This window comes from Myotis daubentonii, chromosome 4 (assembly GCF_963259705.1).
Source record: "Myotis daubentonii chromosome 4, mMyoDau2.1, whole genome shotgun sequence".
Lineage (NCBI taxonomy): Eukaryota > Metazoa > Chordata > Mammalia > Chiroptera > Vespertilionidae > Myotis > Myotis daubentonii.
Window position 1 is genome coordinate 34,725,243 of NC_081843.1, and position 18,730 is coordinate 34,743,972.

At 47.6% G+C, this 18,730-nt stretch overlaps 1 protein-coding gene across 12 annotated transcripts in view; it reads right to left on the reverse strand.

Annotated features, from left to right (window-relative positions):
- Nucleotides 1-18,730, reverse strand: part of CUX1 (cut like homeobox 1) — a 371,745-nt gene that overhangs the window by 86,622 nt on the left and 266,393 nt on the right. For 8 of the 12 annotated variants that reach the window (XM_059693541.1, XM_059693540.1, XM_059693533.1 and 5 more), the window contains exons 9-11: nt 15,854-15,902; nt 7,777-7,881; nt 434-622 (exon numbers count right to left, since the gene is read on the reverse strand). In XM_059693541.1, the coding sequence (XP_059549524.1) occupies nt 434-622; nt 7,777-7,881; nt 15,854-15,902 (343 nt within the window). The remainder of the gene's footprint in view (nt 1-433; nt 623-7,776; nt 7,882-15,853; nt 15,903-18,730) is intronic. The other 4 variants (XM_059693543.1, XM_059693542.1, XM_059693536.1 and 1 more) reach the window with 1 other exon arrangement.

Sequence of the window (18,730 nt, forward strand, 5' to 3'; positions counted from 1 at the left end):
TCAGACACCCATGCTTCTGTCCTCCAGGGAGCCTCATGCCATGTCATTCTGTTCTGACTGGAGGGAAAAACTTGTTGATGGTTGGAGCTCAGACTAAGAAATATCCAAGCAGTCACTTTTACTTTTAAAAGAGATAGAATTTTAACCATTACCTTTGCAGACCACTAAAATGAGAATACCTGTGCAATCAAGGCAGGGCCAAGAAGGCAGCTTCTGAGATAAGGCCTCCTGCCATGGTCACTACACCCATCAGGCGTCCCAGACGCTGGGCAGAAGCGACCACTGAAGAGCTCTCAGGGTGTCGGTGGGGAGCCAGAACCATCACTGCAGGCCAATCCCAGGCTCCCTCCAGGGCCGTGTGTGGAGGAAGGCAAAGGGTACGCAAGTGCACGACCAGCCCTCCCTTGCCCGCCGGCCCCCACAGTGTCCTTACTTTGAGCGTGCTGTTCTTGGCACTCAGCTGCTGCTCGAGCTGGGAGATCTGGCTGGCGGAGTTCTCCCGCAGCTTGGTGAGGCTAGCCTGCAGTCTCTGCACGTCCTCCACCAGCTGGGCGATTTCCCGCTCTTTGGCGGCCAACTCAACTTCGAGGCTAGAGCGGGTCAGCACCTCTATGGCCTGCTCCTGGGAAGGAGAAAGGAAATGACAAAACTGCACCAGCTCAGGCAGGTGCTGGGGTTAGCTGTGCTGGCAACCGCGGCAAAAACAGGCAGATGGGAGGAAGTGGACGGTGAGCTCATGGTAAGACATTACTTCTTGCCTCTGCTTGGAAGGATCTACTGACCACCCTTCCATCCTCACGGTGAGCTGCCATCCATCGGGTTTGTCCACTCAACAAGCATTTATGAGTATCAGGCACACAGCAGTGGACAAAAGGGTGGATGTCCCTTTCTTCACGGGGCTTCTAGTCAGTGGGATGGGTGGGTGGGTGAGTGCACTAAATGCATTTATTAGTAGCATAAAGTGCCAGAGAAAAGCTGAAACAAGAGGTCATGGGGTCAGACTTCAGAGAGGCAGTTGGAGTTTTTAATAAGATGGTCAGTAAAAGCCTCATGAGATGGTGATATCTGTGCAAAGATCTAAAGGAGGCGACAGAAAGCGCCTTGCTGGTGGCTGGGGATGAGTGCTTCAGCCAGGGGAATGACAAATGGGAAGGCTCTGGAATGCTCCAAAGCATTCAGATGTTCTCCCACCGGAAGGGACTCAATGTCTTTCGGTTCCTTACAGAGCTATCTAGATGCTATGTTGTTTGACAAATTGATTTTCAGAGTCAACATTTTAATAAGAGTTAAGAGATGTGGAAGATGCACATTTGGGATTTCTTTGCTTAAAAATTCTTATGATGATTGATTTTTTTTTTTTAATCCTCACCTGAGGATATTTTTCCATTGATTTTTTTTTTTAGAGAGAGTAGAAGAGTGAGGGAAAGACAGAGAGAAATATTGATATTAGAGAAACACATCAACTGTTTGCCTCCTGCACGAGCACCAGCCAGGGCCTGGGCCAGGGAGGAGCCTGCAACTAAGGTATGTGCCCTTGACTGGAACTGAACTCAGGACCCTTCAGTCTGCAGGCCGACACTCTATCCACTAAGCCAAACTGGCTAGGGCTGTGGTCGGCAAACTGCGGCTCGTGAGCCACATGCAGTTCTTTGGCCCCTTGCGTGTGGCTCTTCCTAAGCCTTAGGAGTACCCTAATTAAGTTAATAACAATGTACCTATCTATACAGTTTAAATCTAAAAAATTTGGCTCTCAGAAGAAATTTCAATTGTTGTAGTGTTGATATTTGGCTCTGCTGACTAATGAGTTTGCCGACCACTGGGCTAGGGTATGATGATTGATTTTTTAAAAAAACTTAACCCCTTCCCCAATTTGTTCATTGTGAAAAATATGTAAACAGGGAAAAGATATTTAAAAAAAAGAGAGAGAGAGAAATTAAATCTGTAATTCCACTTCCTAAGGACCAAAGTAGTGCGTTTTCAAACTTTTGAAAGTAATGATGGCTCCTGAATGATTCTGGAGCTTTCCTGCAGGGTGGATATACTTGGGGGCATGGCAACGGGAATGGGGAGGATAAACCTGCATGTGACAGCAGAGACTCAGGGCAGCTCACACTGCAGTGTGGAATGAATGCCATCACCCTCGCTGTCATCTGCTGTATGCCCCTGACTAGGGATTGAACCTGCAACCTGGGCATATTGAGATGGTGCTCTAGCCAACTGAGATACCAGGCCAGGGCTCACTTCACGCCTTGATCTTGCCTGTACTGGGGTAGAAAACAGCAGCTGCGCCCCAGCCTCTTTGGCTCAGTGGATAGAACATTGGCCTGTGGACCGAAGGGTCCCAGGTTCAATTCCGGTCAAGGGCACATACCTCAGTTGCAGGCTCCTACCTGGCCCACGCCCTGGTCAGGGCTTGTGCAGGAGACAACCAATCGATGTGTTTCTCTCACATCAATGTTTCCATGTCTTTCCTGCTCTCTCTAAAAAAAAATATCAATGGAAAAATATCCTCAGGTGAGGATTAAAAAAAGAAGAAAAACAAACAAACAAAAAAATGGCAGCTGCAGCCCCAGTTGGCAGGGACAGCCATGCCACTCTATGCATGATGTGCCCGTTACGGGGTTTTCACCTTTGGGGAGAGCGGGTCACCCAGGGAAATAATTTTACACATCACCCTCCTGGGAAACTAAGGCCTTTACCATTTAAGAATGTAAAGTTTTATGTGCAAAGAAATGATTCTTTCCTGTTTCTTTGATTTGTATAATATCGATTGGAAATTAAAAAATAAAAACAAAACTCTCCTTTACCACAGAGTTAGGGGAGCACCACCCTGGATCACACTGGGCAGATCAAGGTCAGGGGCCTAAGACGAGTCTTCTGGCAGCGCCAGGGGTTAGCATCTAGAACAGTGAAAGAAGCATGCGGAGGGGAACCCCAAGGAGGGAGAGAAGGGCACAGTGGGAAAGGGCTGGTGGATCTCATCAGAAGGAAGAGGGGCTCCATTCGAGTGGATACCACAGAAGGGCACAGAGGTTGGAAAGGGCATGAAGCTGGCATAAGGAGGGACTGATGCTGAGAGGCCAGTTCGGAAAAGGGCATCTTGGTGACCGACGGAACGGTCAGCGGGTGCCAGAGCTGCCTGGACTGGTGGTGCAGGCCTGGGGGGAGTGAGGGGCACTATGGCAGTGACATTCGGGGAGGTGGGTCTCAGGGTGGGGTAGAATGAACCATGTTATCTAATTTAACTTATTTATTAATTTTCCAACCTGAGGGATGCCAGCCATAAAAACTGTTTCAAGTGCTCTTAGGGGAAGAGTCCGTAAAACTAGCTAGAAGGTGATCTGGGCTTTTCAACAGGCAAGCAAGTTACTATATCAGTGGCAAGTGGTTCAAACAATACAGGGTGGGCAAAAGTAGGTTTATAGTTGTGAATATATGAAACACAGAGTTTATACTTATTGTTTTCCATATGAAAACTGTAAACCTACTTTTGCCATACCCTGTATATGTACAAACAGCAGCTCTCGGTGTTGAACCTGGGCCCAGGATGGGAACTGGCACAGGCAGTCCCAGAGGGCCATCTGCTAAACTCCTGAGGCCCAGTGTGGCCTGGCCACAAGCTGACTGTGTGGCTGTGTGAACTAATGCAGGAACCTGGGCCACAGAGTCCTCATTTATAACATAGCAAATCCAATCGTGTCTTGCATAAACTAAATGAGATGAGGTGAATTACCCCAAAGCAGTAAGGCCTTGGAAATCCGATAGAAAAGATCACCCTACTGGAAACCCAAATGTGGCTCACTCTCCTCTCACACACTAGGACATCCTTGTTGTCTCACTGTGAAGACACATGGGAAACTAAGAAATAAATGAACAAGGTCCCAGGAAATGATCCACAGGCTGCAGGTGGAGCAGAGGCCTGCGCCTGGGTGCCAAAGCTGGCGCCTCTCAGTCTGAGGACAGCTAGAAAGGAAGTTAGATGAAGGGTGAACAGGGGCTGAGAGGAGGGGTGGCCTTTGCAGCGGCAGAGAGGTTGGTGCCAGGCGGCTCGGAGGCCGCTGATATAATCACTGAGAGGTGAAACATCCATGGACTTGAAGAAGCCCAGGACCACAGGTTCCCTCGTGTCTATCCAGGCCTCTAGCCAGCTGCACCGGAGCCACCTGGGGGCTTTAGAAAACAGATGGGTTCTGGGCCCCACACTGGAAACCATGGTTCCGAGGGTTTGGAGTAGGGCCTGGGACTCCCTGGTGATTCTGGTAGGGTTTGGGGTCAGAACCCTGGCTTGGACTTTAGCTTCTAAAGCAGCGGTTCTCAACCTGTGGGTCGCGACCCCTTTGGCGGTCGAACGACCCTTTCACAGGGGTCGCCTAAGACCATCCTGCATATCAGATATTTACATGACGATTCATAACAGTAGCAACATTACAGTTATGAGGTAGCAACGAAAATAATTTTATGGTTGGGTCACAACATGAGGAACTGTATTTAAAGGGCCAGAAGGTTGAGAACCACTGCTCTAAAGGAAGGGACTGACTTTTTTTCAAGTGTGACAAGAGGCCCCTGTGGGCACCAGAGTGAGGTCCTGAGAGATAGTCCCAGCAGAGATAGTCCCATGACCCCAGGCTTCCAAGGCCTGTGAGGGCACCCTACATTCCTCATGGGGGCTGGGTCTCAGGTGTGGGGGGCACTGATGGTTCAGGAGCCAAGAGAGGATACGTGGGAATGTTCTGTAGAGTCTAAGAACATTATAAAAAAAAGAAGGGCTTAAGATGATGATAGTGTGTGTGTGTGTGTGTGGGGGGGGGGGGCGGGTATTTCCAAAGGGAAAAATTAACGCGAAAACAGAAGTTACTGACGTACTAGTCCATTAAATTTTGTCCCTTTGAACACATTCGCCTCCTCTCTCCCAACCTGCTTGTGTGAAATATCACAAGTTGTGCAACTGTCTAGTGAGTCCTCCTACTGAGATTAGAACATCAAGGCTGAAATAAGCTAGATAATCATCTTTTATCCTGCAGCCATTTTCATATTAAATATGAATGAGATGCAGGAGTGCTACTCAATGTGAGGAAAACCTAATTGTGAAATGATGGTGCGCATAGGACCCTAGCCTGTGAGACAGATCCTTGGAGTCGAGGCTGATCGTAGCTCTATTTGCTCCAGCGGGAAAGATGAGAGAAGGGGAACCTCAGCTGCTTCTCTCGCACTGCCACCTCAATTCCTGCCAACGCCAAGAGGTTGAGGTAGGCTGGGTCTATGCAGTGTGTGCACCTGATAGACTCACCTGAGAGACAGAAAGGTATACTTTCTAATATTACGGTTTGCTTAGGTTCAAGAAGGTGAACAAATAATATTTGTCTTGTAACTACCTGACAAAGGACCTGCAAGTATACTATTCCATTTAATGCCCATGAAGGTGGGGTAGCTGGATGTGGGGAAGAGTAGACTTTGGAGTAGGACAAACTTATGGTCAAATGCCAGCTGGGTGACCTTTGGCAAATTACTTAACTCCTCTGAGCCTCTCAGTTCCCTTCCCTGTGGTATGAGGATGCTAAAACCTGCCTCGAAAGACCCGGTGTCAGGAGGCAGCAATGAAGCAACCACACAAAGCCCCAGCAGGGCCCCTCACGCAGAGCAGGCACTCTGAGTGGCAGCTCACCTTCCAAAACTGGCAATTCCGGTAAGACACCCAGTAGATCGGTCTGGGCCTTTGCTAGATCTATAGAGTCTACTGTTTCTCTCCTGAGTCCTGCCAGCCAAGCCCAACAGACATCCCCTTGCTGGCCCAGTTTCCGGTGCTTGCTCCCTGGCTGGCTGAGCTGACTGTGGGAATGCACACCCGAGGGAGCCTGGCAGAGCCGCTCCTGGAAGACTGAACCTGTGCCATGTAAACACTGCACTTAGCCGATGATGAAGTGTTTAAGCACCCCTGGGACCCACAACTTACTCTACCTGCAAAAACATTCATTCCCTTCTGAAATGTTTTGGTTGCTACAGTCCAGGATGGTGACAGAAATGCTTCAATCAAGGCACTGAGCTCAGGAGCCGTGTGTGGACACACTGCGATGGACGGCTTTCTCCTGAGGACCGGCATTCACCACGGAGGCCAAGAGAAGCCACACTGACTCCATCTCCGAGGGCGTCCTCACTGTGACACCGGGGACAGTCCACGTAAACTTGGAGGAGGGGACGTTGACAAGCCAAGGGCCATTTCAGGCAGAATCAGAACCAGAGTCTGTGAAGCATGAAGGATGTAATGGTCCCTAAATTGAAGAACTTTTCTCTATATCCTGAGATACTTAAGTCATGTTTTACTGAATGTTAATGTAAAGAAAGAAAACAAAAATCCATTCTTAAAAGAGGTCCTGAACTAAAACTTGGCTTTAGATTCATTCCTGAGGAATAATTGAAAAGTCCTAGTCTAAGGTGGCAGAAGCTCCCCCGCCCTCGAATCCTGGCGTGGCCACTGGGCCCAGGCATCCGGGCTGGGCTGACATTCACAGAGCTTACATTTCTTCACCTCCATAAAGAAAGAACAAAACCCCACTTACGGGGTAGGTGAAATAATGGCTGTCAAACTGACTTGAGCCCAACTGACACATGCTCACTACAACCACAAGCCTTCCTGATTCGACTGCTCTCTGGGAAGGGCCTGGCTCGTGCCTGCTTGCTCTCCCAGTGCCTACCATGGGCCCAGCACACAGCAAGGCTCTGTAACTCTGAGTTAAGGAAAAGGACTCCTGTGAGTGCAGTTCACTCGCCATAGGCTGTCAGAGCTGAAGGCACCTCAGGATCACTATTCCTCACTCCACACACAGGAACACTGAGGTCTAGGAAGTTTAACTCCCTGGATGTGTACAAAAAGTGACAGAACTGAGCTTCAAAACCAGGGCTCCTGAATCACAGATAATGATGCCAACCACATAAAAGCAATTGCTAAGGTTTCCTGAGGACTTTTATGTGCTAGTCTGTGCTTTGCTCAGATTTCTGAAACTCTTGTAAAAACCCATTTTACGGATGATGAAATTGAGACTCAGGGAGGTTAAGTGACTTGCCCCAAGTCACAGAGTTGAGGTCTGAGCCCAGGAGTGTGGTTCCCATATCCAGGTCTTAACTAGATGCTGCTCCATATAGCTGCTTAGCACTGAAGGAAAGAGTCTAGACTAGAATCTGATGGCTGTGGGCCGCCTCGATCAAGCTGGGAAAGTTCCAGCTAAGAGAAATTTTTATTAATATTAGAAAAACCAAGAGGTGAAAGCACTGGCATGAGTGCCTTACTCTTCCTGAATGCCTACACTTCAGGCAAGATTTGGGGGATTTGACTCAGAGTGGGTGCTACCTTATTACCTCCTTGGCTTTCCCAGCTCATCATGAAATTTTTCTCACTCTGGAAGGACACATTCAGGAGAAGACCAAACCTCTAATTTTCCTGTGTAATTTTGGCAAAGCTCCAGTTTCAGATCTCCACCCATCTGCCAGCCGCCACCCCACAAGCCTAGCTGGGAAGACGCTTCCTTTGGTGATGGGATCTGTCTCCGCCTCCACGCTGGGCGGGCGTCACGCTGACCACAGAGCATCGATGCAGAATCAGCAAAACTCTCCCTTTGACTCTAACAAGTTCCATCCCCAAACTGTTAAAAGCATTCCCCACCAAGACAGCAGTATTGCTTAAAACAGTCCAAAAAGGGACGTTAAAAAGCAAAGGAAGAGAGCAGCTGTAACAGAGGTATAGATGCCAGGCAGACAGAGTCCCCACAGGGCCCAGCTACCCACCACGTCCGGCGCCTTCTGGATCTGCGAGGCCAGCTGGAGAGAGTGGTTGGCTGACGAGAGCTGCTCTCTTAAGGTCTCCGCCTCTCTCTGAGCCACCTCTGCCCTCTGAAGGAAATGAAAAGGGTGAGAAGAGAAAGTACATTCAGTTTAACAACTGACAATTATTACAAGAACATTCATCAATTCATCCCTGACTGACTATAATTGATTTTCCTAAACACTCAACCTAATAAATGCTAGAAAAAAACATAGAATGTGATGGATTTTTATTTTAAACAGTACAAGGAAGAAATAATTGAGCGATTATGACAGTAATTTAACGCTAGGAGCAAGGAATCCCCTGCTGATAGTAATGCTCCGGCCCACTGAATTTCCCAGACTGAATAAATACAAGTGGAAATGGAGTCTTTTGATTCAATTTCTTTCTCTTCTCATAGACCAAGAAGATTTTATTGCAGGACTACTCCTGGGAGTAATTCTCACGGGTAAACAGTGAATTAAAGACACTCTGGCCATTCTCTTCCTAAAAACATGCACAATGTTGTGGTTGTTTTCCTTCGGCAAGTATTTCCATAAATGTACAGGGTGTAAATGCCACTTCTTTTGTGAGGGCCAGGCTTATTTCAACATATTTAACCCTTCACCCGACAAAGGTTTCTAATGCCGATGCTGCCATTCCAGCCAGCAAGCCAGTTTGGGGCCAGAGGCAGGAAGGTGGCCAGGCCCACTGGGGGTGGGGAGGAACAGAGCTGACTACAGGAAGTAGGTCCAAGAGAAATGAGTAAACACTTCTATCATTTGCATGTAATTCCCAGCCAAGGAAGCCAATGCCACTGGATAGCCAATCAGGATTTCCCACTGAATGGCAAGAATAGGTCACCCTAGTGTCTGCCACGTGAGAGGCACTGTGGTGCAGTGGGCAGAGGTTGCGTATTTGGGGAGAGAGGGACCAGGGCCAGTTACCTAACTAAGCTTCCACCTTCCCATCTCCAAAACGGAAACGCCGCCTCGCTCTCAGAGACCTCGCAAGGATTAACATCTGCAGAAGTGCACGGTACATAGAGCTCATTCAGAAAGGTTTTATTAATGGGCTTGTCCTGATTTTACAATTACAATGAGATGAAACTCTAAGGTGGGTGAGAAACGGTAGCTAATTCACATTGGACACGCAGGCTGAGAAATATCGTGCTCGTTCTTTCTACCAGACTTACATTCTGCTAATAGAAAAGATTAACGAGAAAAGCCTGGCTGAGCAGGGCTATTTCATGTGTTTTCTCATTTTGTGGTGTGACGTTATGGGTCTACTAATTGCTAAGAAAGACTGAAAAAGATAAACAAGAAGTTAGCCTGCCCCAGTACTTGCTGATCAATCTTGTTGTGTAAGAACAGGCTAGCAGCTTTATCCCATCATGTGACAGCAGCACAAATCTATCTGCTCTGCCTACAGACAAATTAGGATATTCCCAAGAGCAGTTACTTCTGTAGGGTGGTGCTGGTGGCCGCCTGCCCTGCTTCTCCAGGAACTCTTGGAATTGCACTCAATCTAATTCACACGGCGCCTGGCCAGGCCTGTCTGTGCTCAGGAGTCTCCTCCCTCCCTCTCTGCTCCAGAGACTCTAGAACAGTGGTTCTCAACCTTCCTAATGCCACAACCCTTTAATACAGTTCCTCATGTTGTGGTGACCCCCAACCATAAAATTATTTTCGTTGCTACTTCATAACTGTAATTTTGCTACTGTTATGAATCGTAATGTAGATATCTGATATGCAGGATGTATTTTCATTGTTACAAATTGAACATAATTAAAGCATAGTGATTAATCACAAAAACAATATGTAATTATATATGTGTTTTCTGATGGTCTTAGGCGACTCCTGTGAAAGGGTCGTTCGTACCCCAAAGGGGTCGTGACCCACAGGTTGAGAGCCACTGCTCTATAAGCACCCACCAGGAAAGGCGGCAATGTGCCTGTGTGGCGAAGATGGCAAGGTGATTTCTAGTTCATGCTAACTGCAGGAAAGTCTTTTCAGTGAGAAAGATTTCCCAAGGTTATATCTAAACCTGCCACTCCAAGTTTCTTCTGATAAACGTGTCCTATTACGGAAAGTTTACTCTTCACTTTCTAGTTAGCTAAACCCTTGGGCATAATGTCTCCATGACTTTGCCAGGAATAAGGTGCATTTTGACACAGTTGTAGTCTCGTTGCCTAGGAAAAGTATTTCTTAGCCTGGTGGAGGAGGTGTTCTGGTAGCAGCCAGGCGGCAGCATCACTGCCCACCCTGTCTGGCAATGCTGGCTCCGAAGTGCTCTGGAACCAGCAGGGCTTGGCAGCCTGGGCAGGAGGTCCCCGACCAGGACCTCATGCAGGCATTTAGCTGCTCAGAGCAGAGTGCTGTCTCATCAGAGGCCAGTGGCTCACAGAACAGGGATCTAGCTATTGATGATTTCACCCTTGGTTTGCATAATTTTTCCAGAGCTGCTGTACTTCATTCCATTTCCAAGTTCATGTACAGAGTGGCTGTGATCTTCCATGCCGGTCACAGCCGCTAATCACATTTGGCTTGGCTACTCCACTGCAGCTTTGTGATTGTTTAGGATATGTATTGTTTATTTAGGCTTTATACCTTGAGTACATAAAAAACAAAACAATAAAAAAAATGAGTTGAGGTGGTTTGTGCAGCCAAACATGGACAAAGCTGAGCAACTGAAAATGAAACGGGACTGAGAGCGGCTGGGAGGGAGATGCTGTAGCTGTAAATTCAGTCCCGTCTTTGGCAGCTGAGGCACGGTGGGTCGGCACCATGGTGTCACTTGTTTCTGGGGTCTCCCATCTTCCCACTGTCCACAGACCTACCAGATAAAGTCTGGTTGTTTCTAGAACTGGAATCAATGGCAGGAGATGGAAAACTCTGGTGCTGTTTTCTGATCTGGAACCTCAGACACAGAGATGTGGCTGCTATGAGGCGGACACTCCATTCTGTTTCCACTGGTGGGGTCCCTCCTCCCCTGTCCCTCCAGAGGCAGAGCCTGGGGACCAAAGCCAGGGCTCCCACCGGCAGCTGGTGACAGAGCTGGGTGTGATTTAGTGGCCACCCCATGACAAGAACAGCGCCTTGCCTGAGCTGCTCTCCTGGAGATTCCGCTTGCTGGCTGTTGCTCACTTTCTTTACTTTTCTGAGAAGTGAGAGTAAATGCTGGAAGTAAAAGAGGAGCTAGAGCCTGAGGTGACCCCACTTCAGTGATTCTATAGGAGAGGGGTGAGGAAGCTCTACTAAGAAATTTATTGCCATGTGTCCCAATAAATGTAGCCTTGCACTGGCAACCAAAGTCCCTGGATAGACCTGCTGCCCATGTTTCCAGGACTCACCGGGCATTGGTTTGGATTTCTTTCTCAGGTCAGCCAGGCTGAATGCTGGAAATACACCAAGGCTACCCATGTAAGCCTTACTTGTCACAGCCTGAATCAACTTCAGGAAAGCCAGAGGAGCCAATTTCCCTAGCTCCTCCTGCCCCAGGGACTCTCTCTCCAGGTCTTGAGGCCCACCTGACCTGGGAGCCCAATTTATCACACGAAGAAACCAATGTTCTCAGGAGACCCAAGGAGTGACCAGGGGTGCACACATGGCCAACTTACTGGCAAAGAGCCCAGGTGAGACCAGCACCTCCAGCAGGGCCTGCTCACAGCAGGTGCTCAAAACTATTTGTTATATGACTGGGGTTTGATGGGTGGAGGAACTCTCAGAGGTGTGAATGCTTATCTCAGTCTATAGGTAGGGAAGCATGTGCTGGGAGACAGGATTTGCTCAAGGCCACCAGAACACAGAAACCTTGGTCAAAGAAAATGCCACGCCTTGCACTGAGTTCTTTTTCTCTTTGCATTTCTCTCAATCTTGACTCCTCCTCCTTAATGGAGTTAAACTGTGGTTTCCTTCTGAACCACCACCTGAGAGGGTCTTCTGTTAGGGTAGTCTCTTCCTTAACCATGAGGAAGGTGGCAGGAGGGGGGGCACTCACCGAGTGAACGTCCTCCCGCCCTGCTGGGGCTGCTCTGAAAGGAGGGGCTGGTGGAGGCGCAGCCAGAGAAGCCAACCCAGTCACTAGGCCCACAGACAGCGTTTCATGTGGTTGGAGAGTACACAGTTGTGGTTTCTTATTTCCTATGAAGTCTCAAAGGCTCTGAACCTTTATTGCCACCAATTACGACAGTATTAATGAAAGTGCCTTGACGTTTAACAAACAGGTGCAAATGAGACCGGACCTCACTGATGGTCCGTAGTGGACGCTCTTCTACTTCTCCACACCAGACGCAAAGGCACTTCAGCAATAAAATAGAGCTGCAGGTCTCAGCAGAACACCGTGACTACAAAGCTTGTGCAAAAATACTGTTTTATGCCAACGAACTAGTAAACTGCTCCTCCTGGGGGTTTCCCCTGATCGGGAGGGGAAAGGCGGCTGAACCAGATGTCTGGCTGTGCCCTGCTGGTGTGTGGCCCTCTGTAGGCCTCCCCCTGCCCAGTCCACCTCCACTCAGCCACTGGGGCCGCCTCACTTCAGGCCCAGGTCTTCTTTGCCCCGATCTAGCACAACAGCTGCTTACTGCTCCCCTGGCTTCCGGTCTTTCTGCTCCCATTCATTCTCCAATGTATAGCCAGAGTGATCCTTCTAGGACTCATCTACTATCTTACTTCCACCCGTGATCCGCACTGCTCTCAGGATGAGGTCCTCCACACACCTGGCTGGATCCCTTGCTATAGGCCCACTCTCCCTCTCTGAACCTCATGGTTCTGGCTTATGGAATGGCCTATACACCCAGAACTCATCATGTCCCTCCTCGCCTGCCTGTATGCATCCTCATGACTCCCTGGGGAGTTTTTCTCCTTGTGAGTCGTCCTAGTCTACCCACTGAGCCACCTAGTTCAATCCCTCTGTCCATTCATACTCTATCTGATGCCCCATCTCATATTCTCAGTGAGGGTTGGCCAGCATTGGCCTGCACAATTCTGGTGACAGGGAGCTTACTCCCTTCCACCAGCCTCTGAACTCAGCCATGGAACAGCCAGACCCCTTCTCCTGGCCAGCCCTGAGGAGCTACAGGGACACAATTTACCATGTCCCCGCACTAGGCCTTCCCCTGTGTAATCTTTTAGCATCCTACATTCCTGAAATTATTCCTCTAGAGCTTGGTGTCGAGTCCCTCTGTCGTCTCTCTCTGCTCCCCAAAGATCAGGAACGTCCTCAAACCTCCTGGTGTCTTTGGTGTTAGGGTCCCTTCCTGTCCTGGCCACAGAGGGGACTCTGCATGAACTCCATGTACCTGCTTCCCTTACAGCGCGAGTTCCAGGATAAATGCTTATTCCCTGGGGATGAACTAATTGTTGCAGGTGTAGAATCACCACCTCCTTCATTCTAGAAACTATTTCTATTAATGTAGCCTGAGGCTGCAATGATTTATTTTGGCAGCCGCATCAGGCTAGTAACTCACCCTGAGTTGTTGGTGGAGCTCTCCTATGCCTCTCTCCACCCCACCATGCTGGCATTTCCCCAGAACAGGGCTTTATAATGCTCCCACCAAACCTGTGCTTCTTTAGCAACTATATAATGAATATTTTATACAAGCACTCACTTCTTACCCAGGCATTTTTACCATTAATCTTCAAAACAATCTTGCAAAGGAAGTACTAGTTAGTATTCCCCTCCCTCCCTTTCTCTCACTTAAAAATTTCTTAAAATTTTTATAGTAAAATACATATAACATGAAATTTACCATCGTAACCATTGTTAAGCATATAGTTTAGTATGTTAAGCACATTTACACTGTTGGGCAACCAATCCCCACTACCTTTTCATCTTCCCAAACTAAAACTCTGCACCCATTAAACAACTCCCCACCCTGCTCCCCCGGTGCCTGGCCTAATCTCTGTGAATGTGACTACTCCAGGGACTTCATGTAAGTGGGATCACAGTGTTTGTCTTTTTATGATTTTTAAGCATAATGTCCTCAAAGTTCATCTTTTTTCTTTAAAAAAAAAAAAAAAGAGAAGAGAAATGCAAGTTGTAGCTAAGAGACTTGTTCGAGGCTGCACAGGCAGGAAGTACTGAGTTGGGAAATGAACCAAGTGTCACTTGGGAGGTGGCACCCTTCTCTATCGCCCTGCCAACTGTCTTCTAGGATTGAGACCTGTCCGGGTGGCCTCAGCCCTTTGAGAATTGCATCAACTTGGCCAAACTTCTGTAGTACCTGGGACCGCCTCAGAGCCTGCATTGGACATTCACAGAATAAGGTTACCTGCTGCACAAATCAGAGCTTATCCCAAAACGCCATCCAAAGAGAAGGCACCCCAGACTGGGGAGAGTGGATGGGTGGGAATTTGAGAAACGCAAATGGCAATCCTGTGACAGAGAGGTGAACCTTCCAGTAACTACTTTTGAGTTCAGGTCTCTGCAGAGTTGAGTGGTGCTGAGTAATAACAGAGACCCAAAGTCAACTAGCTTCATAAGTAAAGGTAAATAAATACGTAAGCAGCTTTGGGAGGTGAAGCAGAAGCAGTGCTTTTACAGAAGGAGCTGAGTGAATGGGGGCACTTGGGAAACAAGACCATTTGAAAGAAAGGCAAAGGGGGCCCTTGTTCTGTGGCCTGTTCCCTAGTGTGCTGGTGAAGAGCACAGGCTCCAGGCCTGGCTCTGCAATGAGCAGCCACTGCCTCGGTTTCCTCATCTGTGAAATGGGGATCATAACAGCACTGATCTTAGTGGGCTGCACTGAGGTTTAAGCGACTCCGTTCATGTGAGATGCCTAGAACAGAGCCAGGCAACATAGCGCAAAATAAGTTACTCAAGAATTGGTAGCTCTTCCTACTATTACCAGGATAACTACATGTGATAACGCTTTCTCAGGCGCTTCATTCCATGCATCTCTACTGAGGGCCTTCTATGGGCCAGGCCCAAGGTCCTCAGTGGTCACTCTGGGGATACAATACAGAACCCACAAAGTTTTCCTTTAACCCCTAGAGTGCCGGGGAGTGCGATCACGCTCCTCCTGCAGTGTCACTATTAGATGCTAGTAGTTCACTCTTTATGTGGGGAAAAAAACTTAAAAACCTTAACTCAAAATGCCCTGGCAATTTTAGCACAGTTCCTAGGATATTGGTTGGCACTCAAAGGGTTAAGAAAGAAGAAATTCACACATCCTGGGATTATTCTTATGCATAAACTGACATTCACATTTTAATCAGAGTTGAGGATGATTTTTTTGGTCTGGGTAAGCAATGCCAGCCAAGGGGCGGGCACCCTATGGAGCTTGCAGAAGGTGGGAGGCTGCGACCAGAGACCCAGAAAGGACTTCCATCCTGTGGGGGCTGTGCCTGCTGGCCACGGAGGCACAGCCCCACGCTTTCCTGTGCTGTGGCTGCCCAGCTGTCAAACTGAGTGTTGGGGAGGCCATGGCCTGTGCAGTCTAGGGCTGAGGAACATCATGGCTTTGGCTATTTCTCCCACAAATAGAGAAGATAAATGGGAAGAGCCCTTTCTTTCCAAAGCAGCAGCACCATTTGCTGAATAAAACTATTTTATTGTTCTACGGAGTCCTCGGAGAAGGAAGGGGTTCTACAGGTGGCCAAATTTTCCAGGCAGCTAAGCATTTAGAGCCACCAATACCGTGTGCCTATTTTGTGCCAGACACTGCTGAGGACTTCCTGAAAGGCACCTGAGCCAACTAAGTACCAGCCAAAAGGGGGCTGACCGCTGAAGGCTCTCTCCAAACAAGTGGCTTCATCCAGCAGAGGGGAGTGATAAAGACTTCTCTGCAGCATAATGGCTGCCACACAGACAGAGGCGGGTATGAGCCACTTCCCAGTGGACCATCACCAACCAGGGGGTGTCTGGGATGCTTGGGTCACATCAAAGACTTTGCCTGTGACTTTCATGTATTTCTCATGACATCAGGGAAAGTGTTAACATTGATAGCTGTATGTAAAAAATACAAGAATAACTGGCTTCTAACTTAGAGAGAAGCATCTTTCAAGACGACAAATGGCTATGCTAATATGGCTTTATCCCTGAAGCCATCAAGCATCCTACCTGGTTTGCTCTTTCAAGGTCCGTCATGATCATTTCAATTTCATCGGCCCTAGGAGACGAGAGGAAGAGAGCGTGTTAGTCAGTAGCCAGCCAGGCTCCGGGGTGCCCACAGTTCTGAACTTGGCAGAATGACTTATAGGTACACATTCCAGGTAGAGTCCCCAGTGTAGGGGGAGAGAAGAGCCATGCAGTCCTGTGATCGGGCACCGCTGCTCACTGGGAGGAGGTAGGCCTGCCCTTGAGGTGCTCTTGATCTTGTCAGGGAGAGAATCATAAAAAGATAAAGTACAGTGTCCTGCCAAAAGGTTGAATAGAACTCTGAACAGAGTAGTCTGGAAAAACAAGAAATGAATTTTCCTTGGGAGAGGGAATCTGAAAAGGCTTTGGAGGAGATTACATGTGAACTGGGTTTTGAAGGATGAGTAGAAGTTTGCTAGGACTGAGAGAAACACGAGAAGTGGAGGAGAGGATAGGAATGCAGGTCGGAGACTCTGCAGTCTGCTCTACAAACCACCTGAGTTCACCACCAGCATCTGGCCTGCTCACACACAGGGAGTTCCAGGTCCTTTTTTTCCTGTTTTGAAAGTACTTCCTTGAGTAATTTGAAGGCAATAATATGGTTCCAACATATAACATCATGAGAGAAAATAATGCTGAGAATCCTATTGAGAAGGGTATGGTCAATTTTGAAAGTTTATGGGAGGTTAGAACTGGGCACCCTGGCAAGTCACTGCCCCAAACTTCTATATTCAGTCCCTGGCTGGTCGGTTTTGCTGTTTGCTGCACCCAAAGCTTTTTTAGCCTTTAGCCGCACACTGCGATTTGAGGCAATTTTATCAACTTCCCGCAGTTCGGACGGGGTAACAGATGCCTTGTGTGTGATCGGGTTCAAGGCTCATTGTATCTGTTTGAAATAGTATCCTGCTTTCAGACTGGTCTGAGAAAAGTCTGAAACAATTCATAAAATGTCCTAGTTAAGTGAAGTTATTTTTAGGATGACTTCGTGAAGAAGGCAGTGTCTTTGGAAGACAAACACCCCAACTGGGCCTCTTTGGTGAAAATACTAAGTGAAAGGGGGTGGGTTGTGGGGGCAGCTTAAATTACTAAACATCTCACCGCATCATCTGAAACGGAAACCTCCAAGATTTCAAAAAAACTACTCTGCCAAAGAAAAGGTAGTCTAATGACGACAAAGGATAAAAAAATAATTGAAGGTGTGAAGGGTCTAAAACAGGACAGAAAAGGATACCTGACAGTCAGTACAAAAAGCTGCTATCTTGACAACCTGCTGATGAAGTGCCAATTCCACTGGGTACAAGATGAAATAAAAAGTGAACACACTCTTCCTAAGGCAAATCATAACGTTTAAACACAATTTTGTACTTTAATCAAACAGTTATTCATATGTATTTACAAAGTCCAGATATACCCGGCAAAGTTCCCTGGCTACTGGAATCATTCATTCATTCACTCTCGTGCCATGAACATTTCTGACACCTACAAGTTTCCTGGCCCTGGGCAGGGCTACGGGAGGGGCACATACAGACATGGCTCCTGCAGATCTTGCCAGTACTGTGTTTTTACAGGAGAAGGATGGAAACACTTAGCTGTTGATTACCTGAAAAAACTCTATAGGTGGTGTCTCATGTCTCTCTCTCTCTCTTTTTTAAATATATATATTTTATTGATTTTTTACACAGAGGAAGGGAGAGGAATAGAGAGTTAGAAACATCAATCAGCTGCCTCCTGCACACCCCCTACTGCAGTGATGGCGAACCTTTTGAGCTCGGCGTGTCAGCATTTTGAAAAACCCTAACTTAACTCTGGTGCCATGTCACATATAGAAATTTTTTGATATTTGCAACCATAGTAAAACAGAGATTTATATTTTTGATATTTATTTTATATTTATAAATGCCATTTAACAAAGAAAAATCAACCAAAAAAATGAGTTCACGTGTCACCTCTGACACGCATGTCATAGGTTCACCATCACTGCCCTATTGGGAATGTGCCCGCAACCAAGGTACATGCCCTTGATCGGAATCGAACCTGGGACCCTTCAGTCCGCAGGCTATCCACTGAGCCAAACCGGCCAGGGCGTCTCATGTCTCTCTTGAGCAGATGAGGGGAACTGGCTGCAGGACCCAGCCGCAGGGTGGGGAAGGGCCTGGCTGAGTGAGCAGAGATCTGAGTGTGGGCCTTGGCGAGGGTTTTTCCTAGTCACTCCTGTTGGGTCCTCAATGAGCACTTTCATCTTCCTTACTTCTGGCTAATTTATCTGTCATTGACATATTTCTTCTGCTTTATTTGGAACTATTATTGGGATTTTGTTGTACATCTACTTCTGTCCTCCACATCATTCAACCTTTCCTTATTGTTTCTAGATGCTTTTGGGGTGGTTCTTCAATTTGATCCAACTGTAGCTGTACTGGTCCTGTAATTCACCTTGTTTCTTCTGTTCCTTAGTTTAGTTATTCTGTTTTTCATACCTATTCCTAATTCATTCACTTAAAAAAATTATTCCTTGTTTTTGCTTTATGCTACTATTATCTTCCCTTCTTTTCTTGAGTGCATTTCTCATGCTTTATTTTGTATTCCTGTCAGATCACACGTACTGTTGTGGTCTTTTTTTTTTTTTTTGGGGGGGGGGGGGTCTGTTCTACAGAGGGGTGTTTTCTTCAGCTTTCCCTGGGGGCACCGCTGTTCTTTCTGGCAGAGAGGCAGGCCCTGCTGTCTCTCTCAGGATGAAGTGAAGGAGAAAGACACACAGCAGGTGTTCAATGTATTTTGCTGAGTAAAGAAAGGGGGGGGGGGGATGACCCCAGGACCCAGAGGAATCACTGATAACTCTCCTCCGCCAGGAAGATCCTCTGG